This window comes from Rousettus aegyptiacus, unplaced genomic scaffold (assembly GCF_014176215.1).
Source record: "Rousettus aegyptiacus isolate mRouAeg1 unplaced genomic scaffold, mRouAeg1.p scaffold_m13_p_3, whole genome shotgun sequence".
NCBI classification, from domain to species: Eukaryota; Metazoa; Chordata; class Mammalia; order Chiroptera; family Pteropodidae; genus Rousettus; species Rousettus aegyptiacus.
Window position 1 is genome coordinate 141,391,703 of NW_023416306.1, and position 17,504 is coordinate 141,409,206.

The 17,504-nt window shown below is 34.8% G+C and overlaps 1 protein-coding gene across 2 annotated transcripts in view; it reads right to left on the reverse strand.

Annotated features, from left to right (window-relative positions):
* ARMH4 (armadillo like helical domain containing 4) overlaps positions 1 to 17,504 on the reverse strand; it is a 97,073-nt gene that overhangs the window by 68,729 nt on the left and 10,840 nt on the right. For both annotated transcript variants that reach the window (XM_016156123.2, XM_036239126.1), the window contains 2 exons: positions 14,791 to 15,045; positions 12,598 to 12,810 (listed from right to left, as the gene is read on the reverse strand). In XM_016156123.2, the coding sequence (XP_016011609.2) occupies positions 12,598 to 12,810; positions 14,791 to 15,045 (468 nt within the window). The remainder of the gene's footprint in view (positions 1 to 12,597; positions 12,811 to 14,790; positions 15,046 to 17,504) is intronic.

Below are 17,504 nucleotides of genomic sequence, written 5' to 3' on the forward strand. Positions count from 1 at the left end.
TTTATTACTTCATTCCTTTTATTTTCTTTGGGGTTCTTTTTTTTATAGCTTAAGGTAGAGGTTGCTTAGCCCATTAATTTTCAGGCTTTAGAGAAACTTTAAAGGCTAAATATCTGCCTTTAAATACCCTTTTACATCATCTTATAAGGTTTAATGTATTTTACTATCATTCATTTCTAATTATTTTCATTGTCTATTATGATTTCTTCTTTGATCCATAAGTTATTTAGAATAGAAAGTTTTTAAAAAAATTTTTAAAGGTATGGAACAATTTATCTTTCTAATTTTTAATTTCTAACTGAATCGAACTAATTTAATTTCTAACTGAATGGAATGTGGCCTGTATGGTATCAATTACCTGAAATTTATCAAGATTGCTTTATGGACTAGTACATAGTCAGTTTTTGTAAATATTCCCTATGTGCTTGAAGATAATATATATTCTCTAACAGTTGGGTACAGTATTTTATACACATCCATTAATGCATTTTGTCTTAAATTTTATTTTGTTTGAAAATTTTAACAAATCAAATCCAATACATAAAAAGGATTATACATTATGGCCAGTTGGGCCTATCTCAAAAATATAGCTGTTTTAGCATTTGAAAATCAATCAGTGTAATTCATATAAACAAAAATATATATATAATCATCTCAATAGGTGCATAAAAACAGATTCAAAAGAATCATTTGAAAAAATCCAGTATCCATTTGTGACCAAAAAACAAACAAAAATTTTAGCAAACTAGGAAAAGAAAAAAACCTTCTCAAGTGTATAAAGGACATGTACAAGAAATCCAAAGCTTACATCATATTACTCCCCTATATTTATTGTCATTATTGATATGTTTGAATTTGTTGACTTTCTCTGTACTTTTCTTTCATGTTGTCTCACTCATTTTCTCTGAGTGCTGCGTTCTTTATAATGTCTTCAAACTGATCTTCCAGGTCACTAACTCTCTCTTATTGCTATTTAACCATTTAATTATTCAGAATTTTTTTCCCCAACAATTCATTTTTGTTAGCCTCTTATTACTTGTTCAATTTGGGGATTTCATCTTTTCTTTCTTACCTTTTGTAATGATTATTTTATATTCTATTCTGATAACTTTAAAATCTAAGATCCTGAGTAGGGAATAGGCCAATCAGTTATCTGCCTTTTCTTCTGACTCTCAGTCATGGCTGTTTGTTTCCTTGTTAGTTGGTTGATCTTTTATTACAAACTCATATTTATTTTGTTTTAATCTGTGGGAAACCTATAGATCTCCATTTTTTTCCAAAAGGGATTTACATTTGTTTCTGTAGAGAGTCAGGTTGTGCTACAGACCTGGAACAGTTTTATTCCCCTTTCAAAGACATAGGCCTAACATGGGAATTTCTATCCAGGTCCCTCTTCTTGCTACTCGCTCAAGTGTAGCCTCCTGATATTGCTATTTCTCCTAGAGCACCTTTACATTCCAATTTGCTTACTCCTTACAGTTCACTGCTTGGGTTTCAGCTCCCATTTGGGACAAATCATGCTAAAAAGCACAATCCTTGGAGATTTTTCTGACAATCTGCAATCCTAATTATGCATTAAAACGTATGTTTTACCCAAGATCTAGTCACTTTGCTATGATAGAGTCCATCAGAGTCTTAATCAGATGCTGAAATCCAAATAATGTATTTTTCAAAATTATTGATATCATCTATATATGTAGTGGGTCCAACAGGCTGAGTAAGAGCCTTATTGGCATTTCAAACAACACTTTCAAATTCTGCAATTTTGAGTACTCATCAGGGTATCTGTAATCTGGGCTGCACTTTTAAATTAGATAAAATATTAAATGTTATTTCTCATTAAATATTCTGCTTTAAACATTTCTGTTAACTTATACAGTTATCTTTTTTAAATGCTTATATTATTCTGTACCAATTTCTTGAAAATTTTTTTACTAAAGTTAAAAACTTCCCAATAGCTCATAGTAGTGAGTATAATAATTAGAAACTTTCTCCATTCTAACCTAATGATATTTCAAAGGTAGATGCCTGAGAAAAGAAAAAAGCTCGAGACAAGATCATCTGTCCACCTCAAACACCAGTTGCAAAATGTTCTGAATTTAACCCACGTTTCACATAGATATTTAAATATTTTCTTATTACTTTCTCTAAATTAGAAGATTCTACTCTTGATAACATCATCTTCTATATCTAGGTGGCAAGCCCAAAAGATCAGTCTACATAACTACCCTCACATTTACTGGTCATGACATAATCTCTTTTCAGCCTTGACTCCATATAATTGAAGTTCTCTAGTATCTACTATAAATCTTGCTCCAAATTAAATTGAGCTATCTTAATAGATTCAGTCCTAGAGCAATAATTATAATAGAATCTAACTCCTGTTCATTAAACAACTCACTTTAGATTCAGATGACAACATTTTATGTATTTCCCTCTGGAAAGTAAGACTATAGCAATACTACTATATTTCTCAAGGGTGCTATAAAGAGAAACATAAGAGCTATATAAATATTGTATCTATAAACTTTGAGCCATCCAGAATAAAACCTTTCTCTTCAATAATTTAGTACTCTTAAAGGAATAATTGCTTTAAGCAAACATATACAAAACTTGTATATAAAATTCCACATATACTCAAAAGATAAATTACAGGTTGGTTAGGGTGATTATTGATTTTTCAAAAAAATACATGAAAGTAAATTTCCCCTTCTGACTTTAATACATAATTTGATTAACCCAAAATAAGGTTTACATATTAATTTGTAGAATCATGTTTGTTTTATCATACCTGTGTGCATTTAGCTCCTTTAAGCCAGAGGCCTTGTCTTAGTCTCCTTTTGCCCCACCCTGCAAGATCAAGCATAGTGCCTTGCACAAAATGAGCCCTCAAGATAAACTGACTGAACAGAAATAAACTGAACGGCACTTTAATTTAACATTATCTTCCTCTTCAAAATTAGTTATGTCACTCTAGGGCTCCAATGTAATTTTTAAATTTATATTATGTATATGATTCAAATGAGTATAATAGAAACTTTTTAAGGAAAATCTACCTTCATACTTTTGTCACATTTGGGGGGGGAGGGGAGCACCAGGGAAATGACCTTTGTACAAGTTAACTCCAATCATGTATCTAGAGAAGGATCTCTCTCCTCCCTTCTTCCTTTTTCTTCCTCCTGATATGGCTTCTCAAAGTGGGTTTAAAGAATTACTTAACTTTATTGACTTCTCCTTACCTGCCTGAGTACAGATGTTGGTATCGATTCCCACAAGAAGGAAACGAAATAATATGAAATAATGTTCAACCCACATAGGGATACAATAAATCTAAGCAAATTCCCACTGAATTTCTAGCAGAACCTGACAGAGAAACATTGCTTTGTTCACATAAAAAATGTTCAACCCCAGGCCCAAATTAGGCACTAGATTTTAAACAATAGCAACAATGAGCTAGACAAATCAAGTAGAAAACACATTGATTAAACAAGGTAATGGTTCTAAAACGGTGTACTCCATCACAGGTCATCATCTGCCTACCTGCCATCGTGGACACAAGGCAAAAAGGTCTGACCCTGCCCTTAAGGAGGTTTTGGAGAATTCTGCTGAGAGCACAAACTGATGGTCACTGTCTGGGAAGACAGATCCATTTGTGGTGTGCATATTCATAAAAATGAAATAGAATAGGCAAATATTTGAATGGATTCCCAACACACACAAAAATCAAACTATTTCACATAAAGATCAGAATTTACAACTTATCTTGGAAAAATTCTGAGATCTGGCATCGCTGAGCTCGCATTCTCCTGGCAATATCCACAGCAGTTGTCTGGAGCAGAGGGAGTGTATGTTCTCTATTGCATCACACTCACCACTCTCTACTGTCTTAGGCATCTTCCTCTTTGCTTTCTTACACTATCTATCTGGTCCCTGATCCATGGTTGCATGAAGAAGATATGAATATTTCATAGCAATTAATACATAGTAGAACATGATAAGTTCTATATAATTTTAACTGGTACATGATGTAAAATATTTATGTTTATTATGTACTTATCCCTTGTCATGCATATATTTACTACATGCAAGATCTCATCTTATTCTTACAGTAAGAGATAGGAGGAACACCAACATCCTTGCTTTACATAGATGGAAAAAATGAAGTCTAAAGAAATTACATAATTTGATCAAGATCACAATGCTTATTCATGACGGAGCTAAGACTTAAACTCAGGTATGTCCAAATTGAGACCAGAGCCAGAGCTATTTTCCAGTCACTTATATTGCCCATCAGTGGGGGCTGGGTGGTCTGAGAGGCTTCATAAAGGAAGATGAGTTTGAGCTGAATTGTTTCTGTTTCTCCTTCCTGTCCTCTTTAAATTTTAACTTCAAAGCCCTCTGTTTATTGAATGGCACAGCCCTGAGTATTATTTGCTACAGAATGTGACAAAATGATCCTATCACCATAAATGTGTAATTTTTGTATGGTGAGAACAGTGTTATATTGCCTAGACCTGAATCATGCCACACTTTTAACAGATATGGGAATGAACCCATGGGGGTCAATCATGACAGTTGTCTGGCTGTCAATTGCGTAGGGATTGAGGGTATGTCCTTCAATCAGGAAATCAGGATAGACATTATATATGTGGGGTTGGGGCTTCCTTACTCAGTGGTGGACCCTAGAGGAAATTTACATCTTGATCTAGGCTCTCCTATATGGGGGCAGGAATGCAGGAGAAAATAAATTACTTTCTGTACTAGAAACAAGCTGAGAGTTGAGAAGCCAGAAAGCCTGGCAAGATGCCTGAAAAAAATTGTTCCAGTGCTTTGGATGTAGAATATAAAAATCCTTCTCAGACAGAGCATGGAACAGGTCAGGGCATGGGAGCCCTGGGAGCTCGTCAGCTAAGGTAAGACCAGAGAGGGATTTGTACCTTGTGAGCCTAATTTATTTCATGTTCCTTTTATTTTCTTGATTTTATTGCTTTGTGTTCCCTTAGGTTTAAGCCAACTATTTTTAAATCTTCTACTAATTTCAGCTGAAACAAGTGAAGGGGCTTTCCATCTATGCTTGAACTAGAGTTTTAATAGGAAATAGGACTCAGCATGTGAGGAAGATACACTGAGAAAATCCAGAAGGAGCAGAGTCTGACCCTCTGCCTACGTGAAGAATCTCCTTCCCATGCTAAAACCTAGGAAGTCCTTTATATTGTTTTTATAAAAGAAGTTTCAATAAAATATTTTGTCTGGAGATAGTGAACAATGTAGAAGGAGGCAGAATGGCTAAAGAAAAAAAGGCACTGGTAAATGCAGGCGGAGTCAACATAGATCTTTCAGGACTAATTTAATGTCTCCCAATGTGAAAAATTTTTTAAATCTTGTAAGGTCTTTCAAATTGATGCATTATATTTTTTCTAATATTTTCCTTTTGGGATATGTATACATTTACATGTTAAGATGTTGTCTGATGCCAAAACAACTTCAGGGTCATGAACACAGCCCGATAACGTGTAGTCGATAATATCCTTTTGTTGTTTTATATATTGTTAAAGTTTGTAATTGTTTATACTCAAAGGCAATAAAATTCTCATGTTTATACCAGTAAAAAACAGAGTTATGTCTACCTTCATATTCAAAAATTATATCTTAAAAAGAGCCTTAACTTTCTGTAAACATCTAAAATGCCTTTGAAATCTTCACAGTTCATGATGTGGTTTCAAGCTACACATTTGCTTCAAAAAATGCATAAAAACCACCACACATGAAAACCCCCAGGGATTCTCAACCCTGGAGTATGAGCCCAGATGACTCACTCAGAAAGAAACTTTTTGCTTGAGGTTCTGAATATTCCTCCAGAGAGATATGATAGTTTCCTACAAATGAGGTATTTGTCAGCCCAAGGTTAGGCCCCTGGTTGCCTCTTCTACACTGAAAAACAGTCACTGCTATTATTAAAAATGATTCTTAAGAAATAATTCATCTAACCAATAAGCTAAATCAGAAAAACATGCTTGATTACATGCCTGTTAAATAACTGATGATTAGTGTGGTGTGTGTGGTATCTATTCACCAACCTCTAGAATGCTTTCCACATTTTTAGATTTGTCACCACGTATCTCCTCATAATTATCAACAGAACATTACTACACACAAATCTATAAACATAAACACCACACACGATCACATACAAGATTCACAAGCATAAATATCAATTCCTTGTTTCTCTAAGCTGGGGCTAAGCTATCTCTTCTAAACTTCAAAGACTCTTTTGCGTAATTTTTTCGTGATAGTTTCCTATCTTCTACCTTGGATTTCTGTTATTTATGTATCTGTCTTACCTCTTCTACTAAAATTTATGCTCCCTAAAGAGCAAGACCTACTTCCATTACTTCTTTGAATCTGAATCACCAAATATTTATTAAATGCACACATAAATGAATGAATAAATAAAACCTCTCAATATGTACAAAGCTAAATCCTTTTGCCATCACGAGCTATTATTATGATAAATTTCATGATTATCCAAGGGTAAGCTTACTAAGCAGTGATAACTTTCTGGTGCTGGGCAACAAAGGTGCCAAAAAAAAAAAAAAAAAGATGGGATGAATTAACTCTAGAACGATGTTTACTTATGGAGATCATACCAATAAATTAATTCCTTATGATAAGAAAGCATACTAGAAAATAGAGTAATTTTAGTTCTCTTTCCTCAACAGCAGAATTTATAAGCAAAGTTTTATGGTCACATCACAGTACTGATGTTATGGTAATATATCATAATGCTCACTGACTAAATGAGCGTTAGTAACAAACATGTGGCGACCAGTCTGAGTGCTAAATAATTGACTGCACATCCCTACGGAGCATTCTTAAGAACAGAAATTTATCATAAATGCCAAAGAAAGTATGATGATTTCAGGACAAGAAAACAAAGTGACATACCATAAAAAGCAGTTGATAACTAAAACCACCAGCAATTCTGTGTTTCATAATATGCCACGTAATATACTTGAAAATGATGTAAAGATGAAAACTAACATATTTGGCAAACTCTCATTGTTTTTGCCAGAACAGGTGAGGGGAGGGTGGATCCACTATTTAATTACTAAAATCAAACGAGGGGCATATTCCATTGAATACTCTTTTCCAAATCTTCTCCACTTGTGTATCATTTTAGTGGCTCTGCTATTGAAACAAAATTAAATTCAAAGCACTTCCAAGAAGAAAGGCTAAAACTTGCACCCATTTTTAACATAATTAGAGTGAACAGCCTTGACCTTGTACTACAGTACTGCAAGCAGCAGTGATAGTTCAAATTTACCACACTCTACTTGATCTTTAATCTTATATTTCACACAGTAGCATTCAGAAGTAAATCACATAAACTTGGTTTCATAAATATGGCCTCAATATGAGATTTTTAATATCTCTTCATTCATCCATTTTAGCTGCTTTCTGAATTGAAAAGTTACACAAGAATTGAGAAAATAATTTTTTAAAAATACTCTCTGAAAATGAGTACATACTGGAAGGCCAAAAAAATTGATTTTGTGAATTAAAATGCAGGTGAAGAGCAAACATTTCTCTCATAAAAATTACATGAACTCTAAAGTATCCTCAGTGGCACTATTGAAGAAACATATCTCTGAGACTTCTCCACGATGCCATTTAAAGAATGCATTCCCCCATTCATTTCTAATTGACCAATAAAGAAAGAGACAAAGCATATCACTTCAATACCAACTATGAGGCCACCACACTGCTAAAAAATATCAGTCATCTAAATGAAGGCATACTTTTCAAATAAGAATTTCTCCTGAAATTCCTATGTTATCAGTAGAGAGAATCCCTAGGAGAACTCCAGATAAGAAAGGAAATATAACACCACTATTTCTTCAGCAAAGGAAATTAAGAAGTGCTACAAATATATATTAGAAATGCTCTTAGAGGACTATAGAAAACATTCATGAAATTAAATATACACACATACGCACAATGCATGCATACACACAGATGTGCACATACACATAGACACACATTCACAAAGGCAGAAAAGTGGGTGTCGCTGAAATAGATTAAACAACAAATGACAAAATAATGACAGCCTCTGCCCTATATGTGCTGCCTGGCTGGAAAAGGACATCAAAAATGCAGTTTTTAAAAACCTAAATATAAGGACAGCCAAAATGATCTTAGAAAAACAAGAAAAAAAGTCAGAAAGGAAAAAACTGAATGTAAATGATATATTTGTTCTTATGTTTTTTAAAACCAAGATATTTTAAAAAGTCAAACATGACCTTTCTGTTGGATACTAGGAATTAAAAATCTTTTTATATGTTAAAAAGGTCTTTGTTAAATGCTTACATATAACATACATTATATGTTTTAAAAAGGTAATTCTCTAGCAGTTCAATTATTGTGGATTTGTTCCACAAAGCTGGTAATAAATGGGCCTTTTGAAAGAGATGAAAAAAAAAAAAAAAAACGGGAATTAGCTGAGATAATGCCACTGAATTATATATACAGCCTCAAGACTCAGAAAGTTATTAAATAGGACCAGTCAGACCAAGAATTCACCTTCTTCAGAATAGAGACACTAGTATTTCTTCTTCTCTTTCAGAAGAGCAATAAGTTAACCAGAGACATCTTAGGAGAGTCCAAGTAAATTCACTGTTTCCAAGTCTATCTGGTCAGCACCACAGTGAGCACGAAGTGCTTTCTCATTTCCTACTAGCTGGAAAGCTGGAAGGCCCAGATATTGATTTCCAAACATTAAGAGAGGAAGTGCTGGGGTGTAAGGAAGGATTACCAAAACCTTACTCACAAAATCTGAGCAACCTCTGCTTTACTACTCTTGTCTCCCACATGTTCTTAGAAACATAGTACCAGATACAAAAAGATTCACGATAAAGCTTTTCTTGAATATTGTATTGTTAAAGTAATAACTTTCTACCCTACGAAATTGTTACAATTTTACAGCACAGATGAATTGCCATCTTCTGTAGGAATAGAGTAAAGGCTTAAATAAGTTTGATTTATTTAGAATAAATAGATATCCTCAGTTAGCTTTCTAAAATACAGAAAGCAGTTCTTTAAGTAAGAAATATTGACAGTCCCAGTTCATTTGATATAAGTATTAAAATATTTTATACTTATATCAGACAGTTAACCCAAATGAAAACATTACAAGTAAGTTTTCATAAATAATCAGAAATTTTAGGTTACCATTTTGGAGCAGAGAAAGACATAACTATTCAACAAGAAAAAAGAATACCGACCTCTACAGAGATCATATCTAAGAATTAGTTTATGTAGTTATATATATGTAATTTACGTTATCCTATTTTGAATAAAAAATTACAACACTTTTGTCATGTTTATATGTCAAAGATGCCGATACAACCCTGGTAGAGTTGTGCCTGAAATAAGTATAATGCATTTCTTGTTATCCTGAAAACACTGATTCCCTAAACAAAAAAATACAACAAAGTAAAGTGTATCAGGCAAGGTAACAGGTAAACTATTATCTCTTCAAAAGTCAAACTGAATTTTTGCTGACAAGGTAAAAGACTTACTGAAATAGGCACAAAGCAATTACGCATTTATAGACAGGCTTTCTTCAGTGACTAAGAAATCTAAAACACTCCAAAACTTTTCCCTCTCTACCAATGCACACCTCTTAAGTGGGTGTTCTAGAGACAGAGCACATCTGCCTTCAGAGCCAGCTGGAAAACTCCTCAGAAGCAGACCCCTGTTATGTGTTGAATTGTGTCCACTCCAAAAAATGTTCAGGCCCCAACCCATGATACTTGCGAATGTGACCCTATTTAGAAATAGTGTATTGGCAGATGTAATCAAGTTAAGATGAAGTTATTGGAGTAAGTCTTAATCCGATAGCCAGTGCCATAAAACAAGGGGCATTTAGGCACAGAGACACAGAGAGGGAATACAACCATGTGAAGATGGAGAGAGATTGTAGTTATGTGCCACAAGCCAAGGAGTGCCTGAGGCCACCGGAAGGTGGAAGAGGCAAAGGACCAGTCAGATCAAGCCTCTCCTAGAGGCTTTGGAGGGAGCCTGGCCCTGTCTCTGCCTTGATTTAAGAGTTCTAGGCTCCAAAACTGCAAGAGGATAAATTTCTGTTACGTGACTCCCCGGTTTGTGGTACCTTACTATGATATGGCAGCCCTAGGAAACGAATACACTCCCTTCATCATTATGCTGCAGAGATATAAAGAAGGAGACAAGAAGACAGTGTGTCAGGCATATACAATGTTTTCGTTCATTGGGTCATTCATTATTCCTTAAAGGATAAACATTCAGAAATGTTCACAAAAGCTCTTGCTCCTTGGGTGTCCGGCATCCAATAAGGGCAGGTTTCTTGCCCATATCCCATTGAGAAAAATACCTCACTCTCCGGAGAAGTGCTCCTGTCCCCCAGTGGGAAGGAATATATTAAAATAACATGTGAGGAGTTCAATAATGTAATTAAAACACACACACATCTTAAAGTGGAGAATCGTATGTCATTTGTCAACACATTACCGGTAGATAACTTGACATAGTACAACTCACTGTTCTAGGTAAGAATAAATTCTCTTTCTCTGCATATAATTCTATGGTAGGATTAAAATGCTTCACCCAGTCAAAGCCTCGAACTGCACTTATATTTCTAGGCAAGGTGAAAAAATATCCATTGGAAATGGAGGCTTCCAACACAACTAGAAAACTAGTAGGTTTATTGGTTCAAATAAGTGCAGTCACTTCCGCTTTTAGAAGATTACATGCACAAGCACAAAAGTGTGAATTACTAATGTATGATAATTAAATATAAATTGTACTCCCTGGTATTTAGGAGAAAAGGTGTGCTCATTCAAAATCTTGTCTTAAGCTCAACAACATAGCAGAAAGAATATTTTCAGACCAGAAATGTCTTTCCTAAGCTTTGACAAGGCTCATAACTTAGATCAAAAACTGACAAAACATATTCTCAAAAAGAAGCTAAAATTGAATTGTGTAGGAAAAACTAAAACTCAGGACACCTTAGGCAAGTTAAAAAAAATTCTAACATATTTCAATACAACTGCCATCTTCTACCAAATTTAGAAAATTATTGCAGTTTCACAAATATGGATTTTTCACAAATACGATTTTTTTTTCTCTGATTTAATGAGCCCTGCTTGGTAAAGCTGTCATCTCTAATTCAGGTTAATGTGGGGAAACCTGCTTTTTCCAGACGGCATCAAGAAGAGCTGACAGCTAATATGAAACTGAACTCAAAGTCATATGATTTTTTGTTTTAATGTGGAGTGCAAGAGCTGTGAGCCTCTGAGTTCGCTTTGATTCCTTTCTTAAGCCAGCATTCTACTATGGAATTCTCCGCTCTGTTCCTAAAGTGTCATATTTCTCTGTCAGAAAACTACAGTGTTACCCTGAAAGTCTGCAACAGAGTCTGCTGCAAGCCTGGTTGAACCACCTTCTATGCTGTAGAGTAGACAAAATATAACAACACATTCTATGTCTTTAATGCATCAAAACCATGGCTAACTTAGTACCCCAAAGCCTACCCGTCTTCCAGATTAGTTTAAGAAGCTCAGCACTACAAATCTCTGGACATTTTGTACCTCTAGCCAAGAGCTGTTCACTTGTCAAAATGTTGATTAATTAAATGACCTTTTTTCATATTTCCAGTCTTCCTGTTTGTGTAGCTGTGCTCCAAGCATCTTTTTCATGCTCAAAGACAATCTCTTGGAAAGGAAATTTGGCATGAATTTCTCAGTCTTAACAGATAAGGAGACTGTTTATCTCCAAATAGTGAAACATACTAATCCACAGATGTTAATAAGGGAGAATAACCCATCACTATGCTCAACCAGAGCATGGTTAAGGAAATACAATCCACATTAAAACTTTCACCCACGAAAATCTGGTGGAGAGACTCAAGTTTTCCATTTAAACTAGTATTCTCAACTGAGCCTGCATATTGAATTCATCTAAAACACTCTTTTAAAATGTTGATTCCAGACCCCATCCTATGCCAACTGAATCGAAATTGCTGGGACAACTCAAGCATTAGGGTTTTCTAAAAGTTACCCAAGATGATTTTAAAGTTCAAGTGTAGTTAAGAACTATTAATCTAGGCCAGAGGTCAACAAGCTTTTTTCAGTAAAGGGCCATATCATAAATATTTTAGGCTTTGTAGGCACTTGGTCTTTCTTTGACACAACTACTCAGCTCTGCTTCTCTGGCACAAAAGTAGCCACAGACACTATATAAATGAAAAGTGTGGCTGTATTCCAATACAACTTTATTTATCTACACTGAAATTTGAACTTCGTATAACTTTTCCATGTCACAAAATATTTTTCTTCTTTTATTTCCTTTTCAATTATTTAAAAACACAAAGACCATTCTTTGTCTTCAGGCCATACAAAAACAGATGGCAGGCCAGATTTGGCCAGGCCATAGTTTACTGACCCCTGATCTACACTGCAGATTGTATCCACTTCTCCTTAATCTTTATCAAAAACAGCCTTTATGCTCAGTGACTCATTCAATCAGTCCTAGGAAAGATTCCCTTCTAAGCATGGATACCTTCAGATTCAAGTTGGTCCAGGCCATATGAGGCAGCTGTAGTCACATGGGTTATAGATGGAACAACGGTTCTTCTCTCAGAGGATGCCTCAGAATCAGGAAATGTTGGGGAAATGCTGGGTGCCTCCTCCATTATTCCAGGGGGTGTCACTGGAGAGCCCAAAATTGGTGTGAAAAAATCCTCATTTGGCCCAGTGACTGTGTCCATTAGGTCTGCCAAACACAAGAGACAGGACTTGATGCAAAGATGATCGTTATGGGAAATGCACACATGTGCTTTTACTTTTTAAGCAAGAAACGATTAATGGAACCAATACCTTATATACGGTGAGTTTGCCACTTAGACCAGATCCCCTACCCCGTATCGCATCAGTCCAGCTACGCAAGGCAAATACTTGATCTTCCAGGAAAATATATTGTCTCAAATAAGAACTTTGTTTTTAAATTTTAATCCCTCATTTATTCTACTGACAATATTATTTATTTTGCAGGATTAGATATAGATGTAGATAGAGATAGAGATAGAGATAGAGATAGAGATAGAGATAGAGATAGAGATAGAGGTATAGATAGAGATATAGATATAGATATAGATATAGATATAGATATAGATATAGATATAATAATTTATTACCAAATTTAGAAAATTTAACAAAAATTTATAAAACTATATGCCAAAGACTAGCTTTAAAAATCAAGTAGAAGAGTAAGAGCCTAGATCTCTGTTTCAAATATGTTCAATTTTAAAGCAGCCAAACTTAGCCCCAGGTACTTCCAAATCCAAAAATTCTAGGATAGTAGTATACTGCAAGCCTGGTTGGACATCAGAATCCCTTCTGGTAATTTTTTTTTAATGTTGATATCATGCATTTCACATATCCCAATTTACTAACTCAGAACCTTCTTGGCAGTGAGACTGAGAAAATATTTTTTAAAGTTCCCAGGATATGGATCCACAGAGTCTCATATACATTGCAACCACTTTGAAAGTATAAATTGGAAGTGTAAGTTGGTGCAAACACTTTGAAAAATAGTTAGGCATTGTCTCCTAAAGTCAAACATTCATATACCGTATGGCCCAGTAATTCAATTCCTAGGTATATACCCAAGAGAAATTCCTACACATGTACAATGGGGAATATGAAAAAGGATGCTCATAGAAGCAATGTTCACAATAGCCAGACCTGAAAATGACCCAAATGCAAACCACTAGGAGAGACTGGATGAAGATTAGATGAATAAACTATGAAATATTTTCATAATGGAATATTATAAGCAGTCAAAACAAAAGAGCTATGGTAAGTAAATCTTAGCCATATAATACTAAGTTTAAAAAGTAAGTCCAAAAAAGGCTATCTACAGGACAATACTCTCTTTATACAATTAAAAACAACTAAAAATTTTTAATGGATAATTTTAAGAGTAAATATAGATGCAATAAAATGAAAAGAAAAGGAAGTCAAGGAAATGATGCACACCAGATTCAGAATGATGATTAACAGGCAGAGGAGGAAGGGGTTGAGAAAAGAAGAGTCAAGGGGTTAGATATAAGTTTTGACAAGTCCCTAGGGCTTTGGGAAGGGCAGGGTTAGAAGGTATTTATTACATTGTTAAAAATAACTCAGTTAATAAATAAAAGCGCATTTCACCTAGATCAATGATGAGGCAGACACGTGAGGTCCAAAAATAAAAATTAAATAATAATTTTTAAAAATTCTCAGGTGATTCTGATGATCACTCAGATTTGAAAACTTCACTGACAGGTAGGCATTATTTAGAGATGAACGAACTAAGGCTTGGAGACATTAAGAAACTTGCTTGAGGCCACAATACCAGTGAGGCCCAAAGCTGGGATTCAAAGCCAGGTCCTTGCTGTTTTCACCTCACTCTGTGACTCCCTAGCAGCCAGAGCCCTCAAGTTAGGAGAGAGTTCTCAGAAAGTGAGGTCCGGGCTTCCTGGGTCCCAGAGATAAGCCACAGGGAAATTTTTCTTAGAAACTACCCCCTTATCCTTTTAGACTGTGTGACATCTCTCCAAAGAAGAGTGCCCCTACCTTTCCTGTTCACTCTCCTGGTAAGGTGTGTGCATGCACCTTGGTACCAGGGCCATCCGCCTCACTCATTCTATTGCTGATCGACTCACAGAGAAAATCCACCCTCAAAACGCTGAGGCCAATTCCCTCCCTTACAGACCTTCCACGGTGGGAGTAACTTCGAAAGACAGAGGCACAGCTGTAGTGGAAACTGTAGTGGCCAGAGGCTCCCATCTCCTCGGCAGCTGAGTAACACTGGCAACATCAGATGTGGCCGAGGGGGACTCTCTTCCTTCCTCAGTCTCACCATTTTCTCTGGTAACTTCGAGGGTAGAAACCTGCTGCTCTTGTGTCACCAATGATAAAGCGGCTTCTGCTTCTTGAACAACTGTTGTCATCTCTTGAGTGGCGATGTCTTAAAAGAGGGAAAACAGCATTTTAAAATAGAACGAATCCCTTTACCTTAAAAAGTTACTATATAATTAACAAATTAGAAAGAAAAAACTCAGATAGCTATTTTAGGGAATGAAAAGGCAAAGGGAAGGGCTCAGAAACAAAATGCCAATAAATAAATGTTCTCAGAGTTGCTGCTTTCAGGGGTAGTGAATCAAGTTAAGAAAGGTAAGGAACTTGCCTAAGTTTACGTAGTTAGTGCTCTTAACCATGGGACTAATGGATAATGATGTTGTAAGACACACACACACACACACACACTGGAATACTATTCAGCCACGAGAAAGGGCAGTCTGCCGTTGCCGAAGGGACAATCTGTCAAAGACTGGAATTTGCTTTTGGGTCATAAAAGAGAATGAAACAGACTTATAGGGTATGACATATCTATCATAGATCCACTACCCAGACAACATTATAATCTAAAATAAATTATTAAGACTAATTATAAGGGTCGATATTTGCCCCATTTTTAGGAAGGAACTATGCTGGAAATTTCAAATTCTGAGCCATTATTAAAACTTAATTTATAGAAGACTCTATTAGCTTTCTTTTTTAAAATATTAACTCTAGATACATAGCATATTAGCAAGTCCAGTTAATTATACAATGAAAAAAATAACATTCTGGGGATAGCTGAAAAGGTTTTCTCAAAGTTTTTATTAATGACATCATGGTACTTCCTATTATTTGAAAATATTTTTCATTGGAAACTATTTATTTGCTTCAAAATTGAGCTTGTACGGTTTTCCAAAAGTTTTTTTTTCTTGATCCCCATTCAGTTTGGACTTTTTTCTTTTGAATTGAAGAGATTTTTACATTTGATGGATTGATAAACCTGGTTATAGGATAATGTGAGTTAGAGTAGGGTTCTTACACATTTGCTTTTTACACAACTGATTAAGTTTTTCTTACTCCAATAAGACTGTAAACCTCTTGAGAGCTAGAATTCATTGCCCTTTTTGTATCTCCAGCACCTAGGACAATGCTGTTTGTCACAAAAAGATAATGATGTATAGTTTTATTATTTTAAGCAGTATGCATCCTCCATGTTGCCCTCATTTCTGAAAGCAAAATGAATATTTTAGAACAAATATGTAAAAATAAAGGTATAGTCAGCAGTCATAGTTTCATGAACTAGCAAGAAATATCAAAATGGCATAGTCCTTTGAATAAGGAAGTGACTGCTATTAGAGAAAGAAGAATGAGAACTAGAAATAGTAATGGAAATTTAAAAAATAGCATTCAAAATCGCTCCACATCTCTCATTCTTTCTATTTCCTGTAGAGAAAAAATAGTAATGTAATTACTGTAGATTACTTTTCAAACCTAATCTTCAACTGAACCAGCTGAAGAACAAGCTAAATCAGAAGACTGACTATAATCTCAGGATTCTCATCTGTTCATAGTACCCCCGAACCAAGAATTTATTGCATTTCCCAAAGGGAATAATGTTTTAAGTAGTCTTTGGGCCCTAAAATGATTGGCATTTGAGTTGCTTACTTCTGAAAAACGCTTATAACTACCAGAAAAAGGGTAGAAAAGCTTTTTTGGATATTCTCTAAATTCCGGTGCCAATAATCTCAACTTTTCACATTCTTTTTAACTCTATGAGAGTTAACTCTAAAAAAAAAAAATTAGATCAAGAGGAATTATTTGACTGTTCCTTTCTCTATAAAGAATATTTAGAAGCTGTTTGACTAATTTGGACAATGCAGGCAGTCAAATTGGATAATTCCAGTTATCTTCATTTACTCATCCACTGAATAAGTATTTATTGAGCAACTACTATGCTGCAGGTATCATGCTATGTCCTGGAAATAAAAAAGAAGTTGCCTTTTAAAAGACTGTAATTAAGTGAGGCAATTATACTAATCAAGGAACATAGTCAAAAATCAAAATAATCAAACAATTACTAAATTCATTTTACTTTTTAGGTTGTATAAATAGAAGCTAGTGCAAGCCTAGTACATAACAAGCATGGATTCTATTGTGTAATAAATAATTTTGAACTATATGACTTATTGCTCTATGGATATATTAAAGTCCTGTGGAGAATTGAAGTAAACTTCTTGTTCAGTCATATCTAATATCTTCATGGTCATGTGGACCCAACTGTCCTCATGGAATTTAAAAATCAACTACAAAACATTTTTGGGGAGCTTCTAGGAAAACTTACATTTTACAAGGTCTTTCAGTCTTTAAAAAATGAATTGGACATGAAAAATTCAATCTTTTATCATTTTAATTCAATCCCAATAACACTTTATGAAAGACATTATTAATTTGATATTTTTCATTAATTAGTCTAATTAGCTGAAATAACAAGCTGTACATATGCCAAAACAATTTGGAATGAGCATATGCACATTACGTGATCTTTCCTTCGCCATGCTGTTATCTGACCAACTACACATAATAAAA